This window comes from Mus musculus, chromosome 6 (assembly GCF_000001635.26).
Source record: "Mus musculus strain C57BL/6J chromosome 6, GRCm38.p6 C57BL/6J".
NCBI lineage: Eukaryota > Metazoa > Chordata > Mammalia > Rodentia > Muridae > Mus > Mus musculus.
In genome coordinates this window covers 70,101,731-70,115,308 of record NC_000072.6, presented here as the reverse complement: position 1 = coordinate 70,115,308, position 13,578 = coordinate 70,101,731, and the positions used below count along the sequence as shown (strand labels likewise).

General features: G+C 40.1%; 1 pseudogene and 1 further gene; one reads left to right on the top strand and one right to left on the bottom strand.

Moving 5' to 3' along the window:
• The window catches only part of Igk (immunoglobulin kappa chain complex), a 3,171,119-nt gene that overhangs the window by 611,446 nt on the left and 2,546,095 nt on the right, over positions 1 to 13,578 (bottom strand).
• On the top strand, positions 9,130 to 9,449 carry Igkv8-31 (immunoglobulin kappa chain variable 8-31; annotated as a pseudogene). Its single transcript is given in 1 exon segment — positions 9,130 to 9,449. A coding segment is annotated over 1 exon segment (320 nt).

Here is a 13,578-nt window from a genome sequence, read left to right as displayed (position 1 = left end):
TACTTCCCAGCATCTCCCCAAAAATGCCATTTAATTATGAATAATCAATGGATGAATTCAGTAATTCAGTCAATGTCATCATCATTAATTCATTTTCAAAAGTTGAATCCATAAGCTGGGAACCAAATACTTTAACTGGGAATCTTTTCAATGACAATGCAGAAACAAACCATAATCCTAAAAGGGCAAGCGGATTCATGATTGGAAGAAAGGAAGAATTGGAGATTAAGAATATCCAACATGAATTATAAAGACCAAAGTTCATAGCAAAGCAAATTTATATGTATAGACATAGTTATTTAGAAATAATTTGACTATATGACCATTTATAATTACACAGTAGTTTCCTCCCTAGAGCCCACAGTTTCTAAATTAATGAGTTTTTGACCAGATTTACTCTAATGGGTATAAAATTACTTCCATAGTTCAGTTCTCAACTGTCAGTCAGAAACTGGTTGTTCACTACCATAACCATCATGCAATTATTACCCCAGTTCACACTTCTTGGTAACTAGTCAAGGCTGTATCATTAGGGTTCAGTGTGGAGTAAGATATTGAAGTCTTTTCTCTCTCAGAGACTGTTCTATTTGTGTATTCTTAGACAATATATACTACTTTCACAGTTATAGAAAGAACATTTGTACAGAATACCACAGTTTATCCCCTTGCTATGATGAAAATTCAAATGAAATCTATTTTAGTGTCTATCTTACTCCAGTCAGAATGGACATCAACAGGGATATAGAGGAATATAAATCTCAGAGTGGACTTAGAGGAAGTGCAGTTCTTATACAGGGGTTGGTCAAAAAGAAATCTAGTGCAGCCACTTTGGTTATCAATCTGGATATTTGTCAAAGGACCAGAAACAGATCTACCACATGGCCCAGCTTTACCACTCTTGTGTATACAACCAAAGTACTTCATATCATCTAACAGGGACACTTGCACATCTATGTTTATTGTTACTCTATTGACAATAAGTAGGAAATTTCATCAAACTAGATGCATATCAAATCAACAATTTCTAACTTAAATGCACAATGTAATGTTACTCAGCCACTATGTAAAATGAAATTATGAAATTTTATAATGAATGGATGAAATGAAAGACGAGTGCTGGGGGCTGAATGATGTCTGTCACCGAGGTCCCAACTACAAAACCCCATATGTTCTCATGACCTGAGTGTACTAGCAGCAAACCTTCATTTTAGTGTCCTTATCATGGAATACATGTAGCATCTAGGAAACTAGAAATGTTCTATTTGTGAAAGTTTAATTTTAGGAAGAAAAACAGTTGCTGCGGTATATCTCCTCCCAAATATGCCCCGGCAATGAAAACACAACACAGTTAATATGATTACATGCTGTGTGCCTAGATTGGGCAGATCTACCCCTACACTTCCATCTTCCACAGCTTATGAGACCCCTTATATCTTGCGGTTTCTCCAGAACATGTGCTTCTGCTCTGCTTTTCTTTTTCTTCCTCCTCCTCTACATCCTCTCCCTCTTCCATTTGCTCCTTCCTCTCTCTCCCCAACCTTCCACTCCACCTTCCCTTTTATCTGCCCAATCATCAGCTCTCCTTTATTTTACAAATTGAGGTGGGAACTAGGTTTTCAGGAAATCACCTGAGTGCTGACTCATTCCTTGTTCAAAGCCACTCACAGGAGAGTGGAATTAACATAAAATATAATCAGCCCAAGGGCTATCCACAACAAATAGTAGCATATAGGATAAATAGGAGTAGAAAATATCCTTTTCTGTCTAGTGGAGAAGGAAAGCTTCAGGTACTAGAGGGATGTAATATGGAAATGAAGGACCAGAGGGAGATTTCCCCAAGTGAAGTTTAGATGAGAATGCTACTTAGAAACCTATGGTCTTGGGAGAAGTTGAGAGGGTCAGGAAATTGAACTGAGGTGAGTGGCAGTGGGGGATGGGGAACTGGGGGGGGTAGCCACTAGAAAGGCCCAGTTTCCAGGGACTCAAGAAGTTCCCAGGACCCAACAGGGATGACATTAGCTGAAATACCCAACAAAATGGAGAGAGAACCTGTAGAGACCATATCTAGTTGATAGGCATAGACCCTGGTTGAGGGATGTGGCCACCTACCTGTCTCAAAAATATTAATCCAGAATTGCTCCTGTCAAAAGGAAATGTAGGGACAAAGAGTGGAGCAGAGACTAAAAGAAAGGTTAATTTCCACAACTAAGGATCCATCCCATCTGCAGACACTAAATGCAGACAATGGTGCTGATATATTAATAAAACTAAGTCAAAACCGTGGGACTCTTAAGAGAGTCACTGTGTGCAATGTATGGAAGCAGAAAGCTAGCAGAACTGCTGAGTTAAGGTTAACTTGATTCTTTCTGGCCACCACCTGACAGCTTTACCCATGTCATTTATCATTGGAGCTTCACAAGAAAATGCAAGTAGCTGACCTTGGAGCTTTGAGCTCTGAAGTATAGTAAATCAAAAGTTAAAGTTTAACTAATAATAAGTTTGCAATTATTATTATTATTATTATTATTGTCACAGTCCTGGGAATAGGGTAAGCTTGAAACTGTGGGGAATAATTGTTAATTCTTGATTCTTTGTGGGGTGTGGTTATTCTTTTGAATTTCATTTGGTAATGATTATACAATGTCTTTTTTTATACTTGCTTTTGGAGTATCAATAAAAGACTGGGACAAGTTAAAGGTGAGGGAGTGAATGAAGAAAGAATGTGAAGTATGAGTGTAGAGAGAGTGTGGAGTGAAAAGAGAATGTGAGGTGTATGTGGAGAGGAGTGGAGAGTGACTAGAGAGTATGTGAGGAGTGTTATGGAGAGTGTGCTTGTGAGTGAAAGGAAAATGCATGTGATATGTAGTGAGAGAGTGTGAGGGGAGAAAGTGTGTGGGCTGTGTGTGTGAGAAGAACACACAGAGTGAGTATGTTAGGGAGAGAAATAGAGGGAACAAGAGAGCACAACCTCCAGCCTGAAGAGGGAGCAAAAATGATTGCAACCTCAAGGTGGGGGAGGGGGGGAAGGGAGAGAGGGAGGGAGAGAGGAAGGGAGGGAGGGAGGGAGGGAAGAAGGGAGGATAATTTTAATCCTTGAAAAATTATCTGTCAGCTTGTACCAAAAAGTTGTCTCTGTGTGTTTATTATGCAACTTCCAGATATGGCTGATTCCAGTTGAGAACACTGATCCTGTGCTGAGGCTGGACTCTGACACAGGAACTGTATTAACAGGTTGCAGCATTAAGGAGGTTGAAAACCACTGGCCTTGGTAACTGGACTGTGCTCTTCTGTTTTTCTGAATGCATGTCAGCACACATTCAGATATGCCCATACTAGCAAGTTGGAGGATCACTGTTCTAGGATTTTCTCATGTCATCCCTCTCCTTCTATGTGACAATCTTTTTTTTTTCAATTTTTTATTAGATATTTTCTTCACTTACATTTCAAATGCTATCCTGAAAGTCCCCTATACCCTCCCCCCACCCTGCTCCCCTACCCACCCACTCCCACTTCTTGGCTCTGGTATTCCCCTGTACTGGAGCATATAAAGTTTGCAAGACCAAGGGGCCTCTCTTCCCAATGATGGCCAACTAGGCCATCTTCTGATACATATGCAGCTAGAGACATGAGCTCAGGGGGTACTGGCTAGTTCATATTGTTGTACCACCTATAGGGTTGCAGACCCCTTCAGCTTCTTGGGTACTTTCTCTAGCTCCTCCATTGGGGGCCCTGTGTTCCATCCAATAGCTGACTGTGAGCATCCACTTCTGTGTTTGCCAGGCACTGGCATAGCCTCACAAGAGACAGCTGTATCAGGGTCCTTTCAGCAAAATCTTGCTGGCATTTGCAATAGTATCTGGGTTTGGTGGCTGATTATGGGATGGATATCCAGGTGGGTCAGTCTCTGGATGGTCCATCCTTTCATCTCAGCTCCAAACTTTGTCTCTGTAACTCCTCTCATGGGTATTTTGTTCCCCATTCTAAGGAGGGACGAAGTATCCACACTTTGGTCTTCTTTCTTCTTGATTTTCTTGTGTTTTGCAAATTGTATCTTGGGTATTCTAAGTTTCTGGGCTAATATCCACTTATCAGTAAGCGCATATCATGTAAGTTCTTTTGTGATTGGGTTATTTCATTCAGGATGATATCCTCCGAATCCATCCATTTGCCTAAGAATTTCATAAATTCATTGTTTTAATAGCTGAGTAGTATACCATTATGTAAATGTACCACATTTTCTGTATCCATTCCTCTGTTGAGGGACATCTGGGTTCTTTCCAGCTTGGGATAACAAAAGCTATTCTCAACAATAAAACAACCTCTAGGGGAATCACCCTGCCTGACCTCAAGCTGTACTACAGATCAATTGTGATAAAAACTGCATGGTAATGGTACAGCGACAGACAGGTAGATCAATGAAATAGAATTGAAGACCCAGAAATGAACCCACACACCTATGGTCACGTGATCTTTGACAAGGGAGCTAAAGCCAATCAGTGTTAAAAAGACAGTATGTTCAACAACTTGTACTGGCACAACTGGTTGTTATCATGTAGAAGAATGTGAATTGATCCATTCTTATCTCCTTGTACAAAGCTCAAGTCTAAGTGGATCAAGGAACTCCACATAAAACCAGACACTCTGAAACTTATAGAGGAGAAAGTGAGGGAAAGCCTCCAAGATATGGGCACAGGGGAAAAATTTCTAAACATAACAGCAATGGCTTGCATTGTAAGATCAAGAATTGACAAATGGGATCTCATAAAATTGCAAAGCTTCTGTAAGGCAAAAGACACTGTCAATAAGACAAAAAACCAACCAATAGATTGGGAAAGGATTTTTATCAATCCTAAATCAGATAGGGGACTAATTTCCAATATGTACAAAGAACTCAAGAAGATGGATTCCAGAAAATCAAATAACCCTATTAAAAATGGAGTACAGAGCTAAACAAAGAATTCTCAACTGAGGAATACTGAATGGCTGAGAAGCACCTGAAAAAATGTTCAACATCCTTATTTTGTTGTTGTTTTTTTTTTGTTTTTTTTTGTTTTGTTTTTTTTGTTTTTTTTTTTTTTTTTGTTTTTTGTTTTTTGAGTCAGGGTTTCTCTGTGTAGCCCTGGTTGTCCTGGAACTCACTCTGTAGACCAGGCTGGCCTCTAACTCAGAAATCTTGCCTACCTCTGCCTCCCAAGTGCTGGGATTAAAGGTGTGCACCACCACTGCCAGGCTTCAACATCCTTAATCATTAGGGAAATGCAAATCAAAACAACCCTGAGATTCCATCTCACACCAGTCAAAATGGCTAAGATCAAAAATTCAGGTGACAGCAGATGCTGGCGAGGATGTGGAGAAATAGGAACACTCCTCCATTGCTGGTGGGATTGAAGCTTGTACAACCACTGTGGAAATCAGTCTGGAGGCTCCTCAGAAAATTGGACATAGTACTACAGGAGGATCCAGCAATACCTCTCCTGAGCATATACCCACAAGATGTTCCAACTGGTAATAAGAACACATGCTCCACTATGTTCATAGTAGCCTATGTGATAATCTTTATCACAGCACAGGTCTTTCTTGTCACCTCTCTCTCAAGATCACAGATTTAAATGCCACAGGCCCTGTGTTGGCTCTGATATTTGGACTGAATGCACAATGCAGCATCATTGTCCCATGACTCACCATGCATTACCATGAACCTAGTTTCCTTTCTCTATCCTTGCCAGTATTCTAGAGCATCAGCAGTCCTAGGAGCTGAGTATTGAGCCTCATTTTGAGAAACTGAAGTAAGGTTTCCAGACAAGTTAGAGCAAGGTTGCAACTGAAGTTTTAGCTCACACTTGCAAGGGATACTCAGGGAACAATATACAAATCTCCTAGTGGATTAAAAAGCCAGACAAAGGTACCCCCATAGAAGCAGGGGGAGGAGGGATGGGATAGAGGGTTTCCAAAGAGGAAACCTGGAATGGGGATAACACTTTAAATGTAAATAAATAAAATATCCATTAAAAAAGTAAGAAACCCCTGGAGTGAGCCAAGTGACATAAATATTACTTATATTTGGAGGAAGAACAATAGAAATAAAATCCACATTGCCTGAAGCAATCTAAAGAATTAAGTGGTGAATGTTTGAGATCTGTAGGGAATACAAGGTACATAGAGTCCTTCCAGCTTAAAACAGCACCAGAAGGCCAAGTTGGTGTGAGTGTGTGTGTGTGTGTATGTGTGTGTGTGTGTGTTCATTGTAAAGGTCATCGTTCCCCCTCAGTCTGAAATAAACAGAAACAAGATGTAAGTCTCTTCAGCAATAGAGATTTACTGTCAATTAGTAGAGAGCAACCAATAGCCAGAGTTGTATGGGGATTCCCATGGGTACTCTCTGCCCAACAACTCATATGTAACCCATTGATGGCACTGGAGGTTTCACTTGGTGGCTAGAGATGTCTAGCTGAGGTTTTTCCTCCCTTGTTATTTGGTGTTTCCATTTAGATTACTTTCATATATGCATATATATTAATCAACATCTACTGAAGTAGGTTCTATATGGCCCTTCAAATGACCCTTAATGCTAGGTATCTCACCCTGTATTCTCTCTCTTACTTTCCTCTTGCCTCACCACATTGAGAAGTTGTACTGATGTCTAACTAGAGCCTCCATGCCTACTGACTAGTGTTCATAGTGCTGAAAAACATCCTGCATTCTATCAGAGGAGAAAGGTAATTACCAACGCAATTATAAATCCTGTAATTTGGGATGTTTTTGGCAGTAAAGAACTTCTTTCTAACTGGACTTAGGGTCTACTCCATGATATGGAACCCATGACAGACTCTGCTCATGTGGCCAAGAAGATGAGACTAGAAAGGCCATGCTCCTTGAGGAAACCAATAGTTTTGCTAAAGGACCACAATGAAATGACTTCCAATTACTTTCTGTTATAACCATAGGTCACATCTTGCTTAGCCGTCATCAGAGAAGCTTCTTCCTGCAGTAAATGGGAACAAATATAGAGACTTAAAAGTAGAGAAAGTGGAAAGAGTGAGAGATCTTGGTGCATGCAGTCCTAAATGAAGTATCTTCATCAAAGCCCTCCTCAGAGAGCTCAGGATCTATGTGGATAAGGTGGCAGAAAGACTTTGAGAGCCAGAGATAATGGATGACATCAAGGAAACAGTGTTTTACAGATGCAACAGGACTGATGCACATATGAACTCAAAGAGACTGTGGCAGTATATACCGGTCCAGCACAGGTCTAAACTAGATGGGGTCCCAGTGGTGAGAGGGGAAAATGGGCAAAAACTAACAAGTGACCACGATACTGTTGTCTCTCATGTAATCATGTGTTAGCAATTTAGGGAGGAATACTTAATATGCATATCAGAAATAGTTTAACATTTTATACTTGAGAAGTAGATGTGTAAAATTATTTATTTAATGCAAAATAAAAGTTAAATGTCTTTTGAATAAAAGCATATTTAATTTTCAATCATATTCTGAATTAATGTTAAAACATTAGTATTGGATAAATACTTTTCTTTGAATAGAAAGTACCATGAACTGTGCTATGACTTTTGACTAATGATACACATGTTGACAGTTTGTCTCTCCATAAACTAGACTGGCCTAGAACATGCTATGTATTCCAGGGAGATCCCAAACTTCTGATCCTCCTGTTTCTGTCTTCCCAGTTCTTGGATTACAGATGTGAATTTCCACTCCTTGCCAAGATTGTTTATTTTTTGTTTCTTGTACTTTATGGATAACATTGGGTATATAATTTGTATATATATCAGTAATTTAAATCTTTCCAGGTATTTTGCCTTTTGTTATTGCTATTTATTTTCATTCATAGTTAAACATTTTTTGGGGGATGGCAGCAATCTCTGATGTGGTAGTCTATTGGTCTTTGTAAACTCATAGCTTGAATTAACAAGGCTGCACCCGCTTCCGGATAGATTTTTTTTAATGATCTTTAATCTTTTTTTACAGTCCAGTCATTATTCCTCTCCCTGTCCACCTATCAATAGTCCCTCATCCCATTCCTCCTTCCCCATCTCCAAGAGGATGATATATATATATATATTTAAGCAGTTTAGTATGTCAGCAAGACCATTGTCCCTGGGTTTCCATACTGCTATCTAAATTACCCTAGCATATGCATTTCTGGAATCAAACACTCTTGCAGTGTTGCTCTACAGCCATGATTTCATGAAGAAATCTAGTTTGTTTTATTCCCCATCCAGTCTCCCATTTTAAAGCCCTTTTTACTTGCTCCAAGTGAAAATCATACTTACTACATTCTGAAGGGTTTACTTTGCCTTGAGATTAAATTTTCTCTGTTCCCACGATTAAATTAGTGTCTCTCCAGTATTCTCAAGAATGAGTTCTGAGCTTCTCTTTTCATCTCTGCCCCATGTTTAGCCTGCTAACAGAAGCCCACAAGTTTGAGGTACTGTTCATTGTCCTCAGTATGAGTGGTTTTGCAGATGGGAGATAGTAAACAAATTTAGCCCCAATTTCCTCTTGCTTTTTCATGTCCCCTTTACTGTGTCTATCCTTATTTTTTTATTGCATGTTTTCTTACTGTGTTTCTTTTGTTGTTTTGATTTTCTTAGCATTCAACCTGAAATAGCTCTCCTAAAGTTTCTGCAAAAACTAACTGATTTAAATATGTCTTGGATTTTAGCTCAATGTTGTTATTAGAGGATGTAATGTATTTCTGTGGAAGACCTTTAAGCTAGTATCTTTCAGTGATCACACAAACTCTCTATGATGGTATCTTTGGCTGTGGATTGATAGCAGCCATTCTCACACACACACTGCCAGGCTAGCCCATCTGCTCAGAATTTATAAACCAATGTGAACTGAGCAGCATCAGACAGGCAGGTAGAGCAAGATGGATTCACAGGCCTTGCTGCTGCTATGGGTATCTGGTGAGAAATTTAAAAGTATTATTATTTCAGAGTTATATCTTTTTACATACGAAATTTGCAATGTGTGAAAGTGTGTAATATTTCTTCCACAATAATACTTTGACAATATGACATTACAAGGACCTTTGACAAATTTCAATTGTTACTATAATCTATGCTTGTGAATGTATGCATGTTCACTGTCTATTCATTATTTCAGGTACCTGTGGGGACATTGTGATGTCTCAGTCTCCATCCTCACTGGCTGTGTCAGCAGGAGAAAAGGTCACTATGAGCTGCAAGTCCAGCCAGAGCCTTTTAGCTAGTGGCAACCAAAAGAACTACTTGGCTGGTACCAGCAAAAACCAGGACAGTCTCCTAAACTGGCGATCTACTATGCATCCACTAGAGTACCTGATCTGGGGTACCTGATCGCTTCATAGGCAGTGGATTTAGGACAGATTTCACTCTGACCATCAGCAGTGTGCAGGCTGAAGACCTGGCAGTTTATTACTGTCAACAACATTTTAGCTTTCCTACCACAGTGCTTCACCTCCTACACAGACCTCCTTGAGAGCTTCACCAGCGGCCTGCCCCACACACAGTCTTGGGCCTGCACATTTCCTTCTTCTGCCTGAGAAGCTGCATGCCTGAAACACTCATGAAAACATTAGCAGACCCCAGCAAAAAGAATATGTTCAATGTCTTTTGGTATAAAAAATTTTAAGAAGTAGCTCAGTATTATCTTTCTGTTCCTTCTGTAACACAACCTCTTTTCTTTTAATATGAGAGATTTATTGTTTTTATCGTTGTGGAGTTCTGTAATTCAACATAAAACTCTATGGGCTCATGTGAATTTGTTGGCAAACAACTCTATACTTTGGAGGTTTTAGGAATAATGTTTCTTGCTTTGCCTAACCTCTAGAGTACTTTCCTACTTCATTATGGGTATACACTTCTTTTTCTTTTTTCCTTTTCCATAAATTCTTTCACTTTTTATTACATTTTGGTTAATTACATTTTTGCATTTAATTACATTTTTTGCGTGTTCACGTGTATAGGTACACAATTATCATGGCACGTTTGTGGAGTTTAGAGGACAACCTGGACTTGATTTTCCTCTTGTGCCATATAGATAATTGAGATCAAACTCAGGTCCAATGTCAGTGCTATGTTGTAAGAGTTTATGCACTCTGAGAAATTTTGCTGTTTCTTAAGTTTCTTTACTAATATATAGTAATTGTATACAAATGTCGTAAAAGAGCTTGTGTCTCTAGTTGCATATGTACTGGTTAGTTCATGTTGTTGTTCCTCCTATAGGGCTGCAGACCCTTTTAGCTCCTTGGGTACTTTCTCTAGCTTCTCCATTAGGGGCCCTGTGTTCCATCCAATAGCTGACTGTGAGCATCCACTTCTGTGTTTGCCAGGCACTGGCATAGCCTCATATGAGACAGCTATACCAGGGTCCCTACATTCAAATACAGTTCTTAGTCCCTGTGGTCAAATTTGTAACTAAGGCCCCCATAAAGAGAAGAATTTCAAAGGTGAGTCACAGCTACTTTATTCCTGTGGAATTTGGAGCTGCGTGAGAAACTACCTCAGTCTCTGGGTATTTAGCAATAAGTGGAGTTTACAGAACATAGTGCAAGCAGGTAATCATTTCATAACAGTCTTACAATTCTGAGAAGGGGGCAAGGGCTAGGGGCTTATGTTCTACAAAGGTAGAATTGGTGTCTAGCACAAAATGGAGTTTTTCATACCCATCACATAAGATGGGGCAAGAATAGTGCATTTGTGTGACAAAGAACACACATATACACACACACACATGCACACACACACACACACACACACACACACATGCTGCAGACCCTCTGGGTCCCTTTGTCTGCATGGAACGGGTCTCTGGGGCAGATGGACAAGGAGTCGGTGAGTGACAGACAGATCAATACGCGAGATTGTGTAGGATCTGAATGTATTGTCACAAAGTGAACAACAGTCTTATACAGTACAGAAAATACAAGGGATCAGAAGTCACAGCAGGCAAGGTACATTGAAGTTGCCTGACACAAAACAAAGGAATGACTTCAAAAGGATTTACAGGAACCAGGTAAATGTTTACAGTAAAGATAAAGCAGTCTTACCTAGGGTCAGCTTAGGCCTTGCTAAATTCTTATATGAGTATAACTTTTAAGTATCTGGAGAATCTCCATTTGTCAGAAGAATTTACCAACTTGCTTCTAATATGCAATGCAGCCTGTACTGAAGATTTCTAATTCAGTGGGATTCCCTGGCTTTTTCATAGTATTCCCTTGTTTGGGTGCGATTTGCTACTGTCCTTAATAGACCAGCTCTGAGCTATTGACTCCGTCTTTTGTAATGCTTAATTAGTAACTGAATAGGTAAACTTCCTTACTGCATTCTTACAGGATTCTAAGTTCGGCTTCTGGGACCATGGAACACTGGGGAGACTTAACTATAACAGAATTTTTCCATACACCAGACTAACTCGGGAATATGGTATGAGTATGTGGGTAAATGAGAACACCAAAGCTCCAGGAGGTGAGTTTCCTTGAAACTCTTTTCCTAGTTGAGTGCTTTACAGACTTTTTCAGCCTGTCAAGCAGACTTGACCGGAGAGAGAGCAACACACACACACACACACACACACACACACACAGAGAGAGAGAGAGAGAGAGAGAGAGAGAGAGAGAGAGAGAGAGAGAGAGAGAGAGAGAAAGAGAGAGAGAGAGAGAGAGGAAGAGAGAGAGGGAGGGAGGGAGAGAGAGAGAGAGAGCAAACAAAAAGCAAAAGTAAAGTTACAAGAGTCACAAGGAATACCTGGTAATTGTTAACTCTCAAGACAGTTTCTAAGAGCCCCTAACAATAGCACATTTGCATTGCAGGTTCCGGTAATGGTCAGGGTGACTTTCTTTGAATTAACACTCTTTGAACACAGGAAGTGGGTGGGTGGAGGAATGTGGCTATCTGTTTTATGATTAGCATACCTTGGAGCACTGAGTTTACTACTCTTTCAACAGCAGGCATGAGCTGCAGTATGAGAACTCATAAATGAAAGGGAAACTTAAAACCAATTAAATGCCAAAATTTCAATGATTAGGAGACCAATGTATGAAAAACAGCAGTGACCACAGAGGATGTTTCCAACACCATCACCCCTCACCTGGAACCCAGAGCAGCAGTACCCACAGCAGAAGAGCTGACCCCATCTCTGAGAGCTGGACTTGAGGATGCTTCTCAGGCAGTGGCCATCTGCTTTAAAAGATGTCCTATGGAATTTGCACTGTGGCTAATTTCTTAATATGCAAATCAGCTCAGGAAGCTGGGTTATTGTTCATAGGGACACCTGCTCTTGAGTTACCCTTATAGTAGTTAGTATTAGCAAAGAATTCCCTAGAGTATTTTGAGACAGACTACATATTAGCTGGGCTTCTTTGTTGCGCGCGCTCAACAGGCCAGGAAGAACGACGCTGCTACAGGATCCTTCTGCACACGTTTATTCAGTCCTGATTCTTCTTGTTTATAACTCCCTTGTTTATATCTCCCTTGTTTATATATCTCCCTTGTTTTTATATCTCCCCCGAACCCTGGGCCTCTCACTCCTTTTATACTCTCTCTCATCCACGCACCGCAGGCCACGCCACCTCACCAGGCACGCAGCTTCAGCTAATCAGGGCAGCAGGGGCAAATCTCCACCAAATTGGATTCACCTGTATCCTGGTACACCTGCGCAGCACTCAAGATGTTTGTGTCTTATATGAGGAAGTCAGGTGCAAGTCATATGACTTAGCTGCAGTCCCTGGCACCTTTGGGACTGCCGCCACACCCGCTCCCCACACTTCTTGGCTCTTTCATAAGTATTTCCCTTCTTTATGGCACCTGAACTGGTGATATTGACAAGGGGTGAACATTGTATACAATGTAAGTGAAAGTCAGATGTTTCTGCTTCCAGAAATTTGACAGGAAGAAAGATATACTCTGGTATCCTAAAATAGTATCATAATTCAAGGGACTGAGAGAACCTCAGTACAGCATTCTCAAGACATGACTGCTCTACATTACAGCTTGACTGTCTCCAGAATGCTCATGGAGCAGAACTTCCAAACTGAGAGAGTGTTGTGGTCATTATGTTCTTCTCTTCTAGTGATGGAAAATGAGATGAGTACAAAGGGCTTCACCCTTTCAAAGGAATTTAGAGCAAGAGATGCTTAAATTCTTACACAACTGAATGCTGACAACACACATGTTATTTGATTTTGGTGAGTTAATTTCAATTTTGCTTTTCTAGTTCTTTCTAATGTGGTGTTCTAATACACCCCTACTAGTATATTCTTAGATCTAGCTTCCAAGTATTCCAGAAGGTGAGTGAGGACTCTGTGTCTCTCTGTGTCTCATTTTTCTCTGTGTGTACATAAGAGAGTGAGAGACAGACAGAGAAGTAGACAGACAGACAGACAGGCAGTCTCTGGCAATTTTCTTCTATATTTTTCAATTTGGGAAGAAGTATAAGATTTCAAAATACACCCCCCCCAATACTAAGGATTTCATTTGAATCTTTTACAAAATCTTTATCTATAACTTTATTAACTTGGGGGTTAGTTTGAATATTGTTGTCTTCTATTTTTCAAAGAGAAAAGTCTTGGAATAG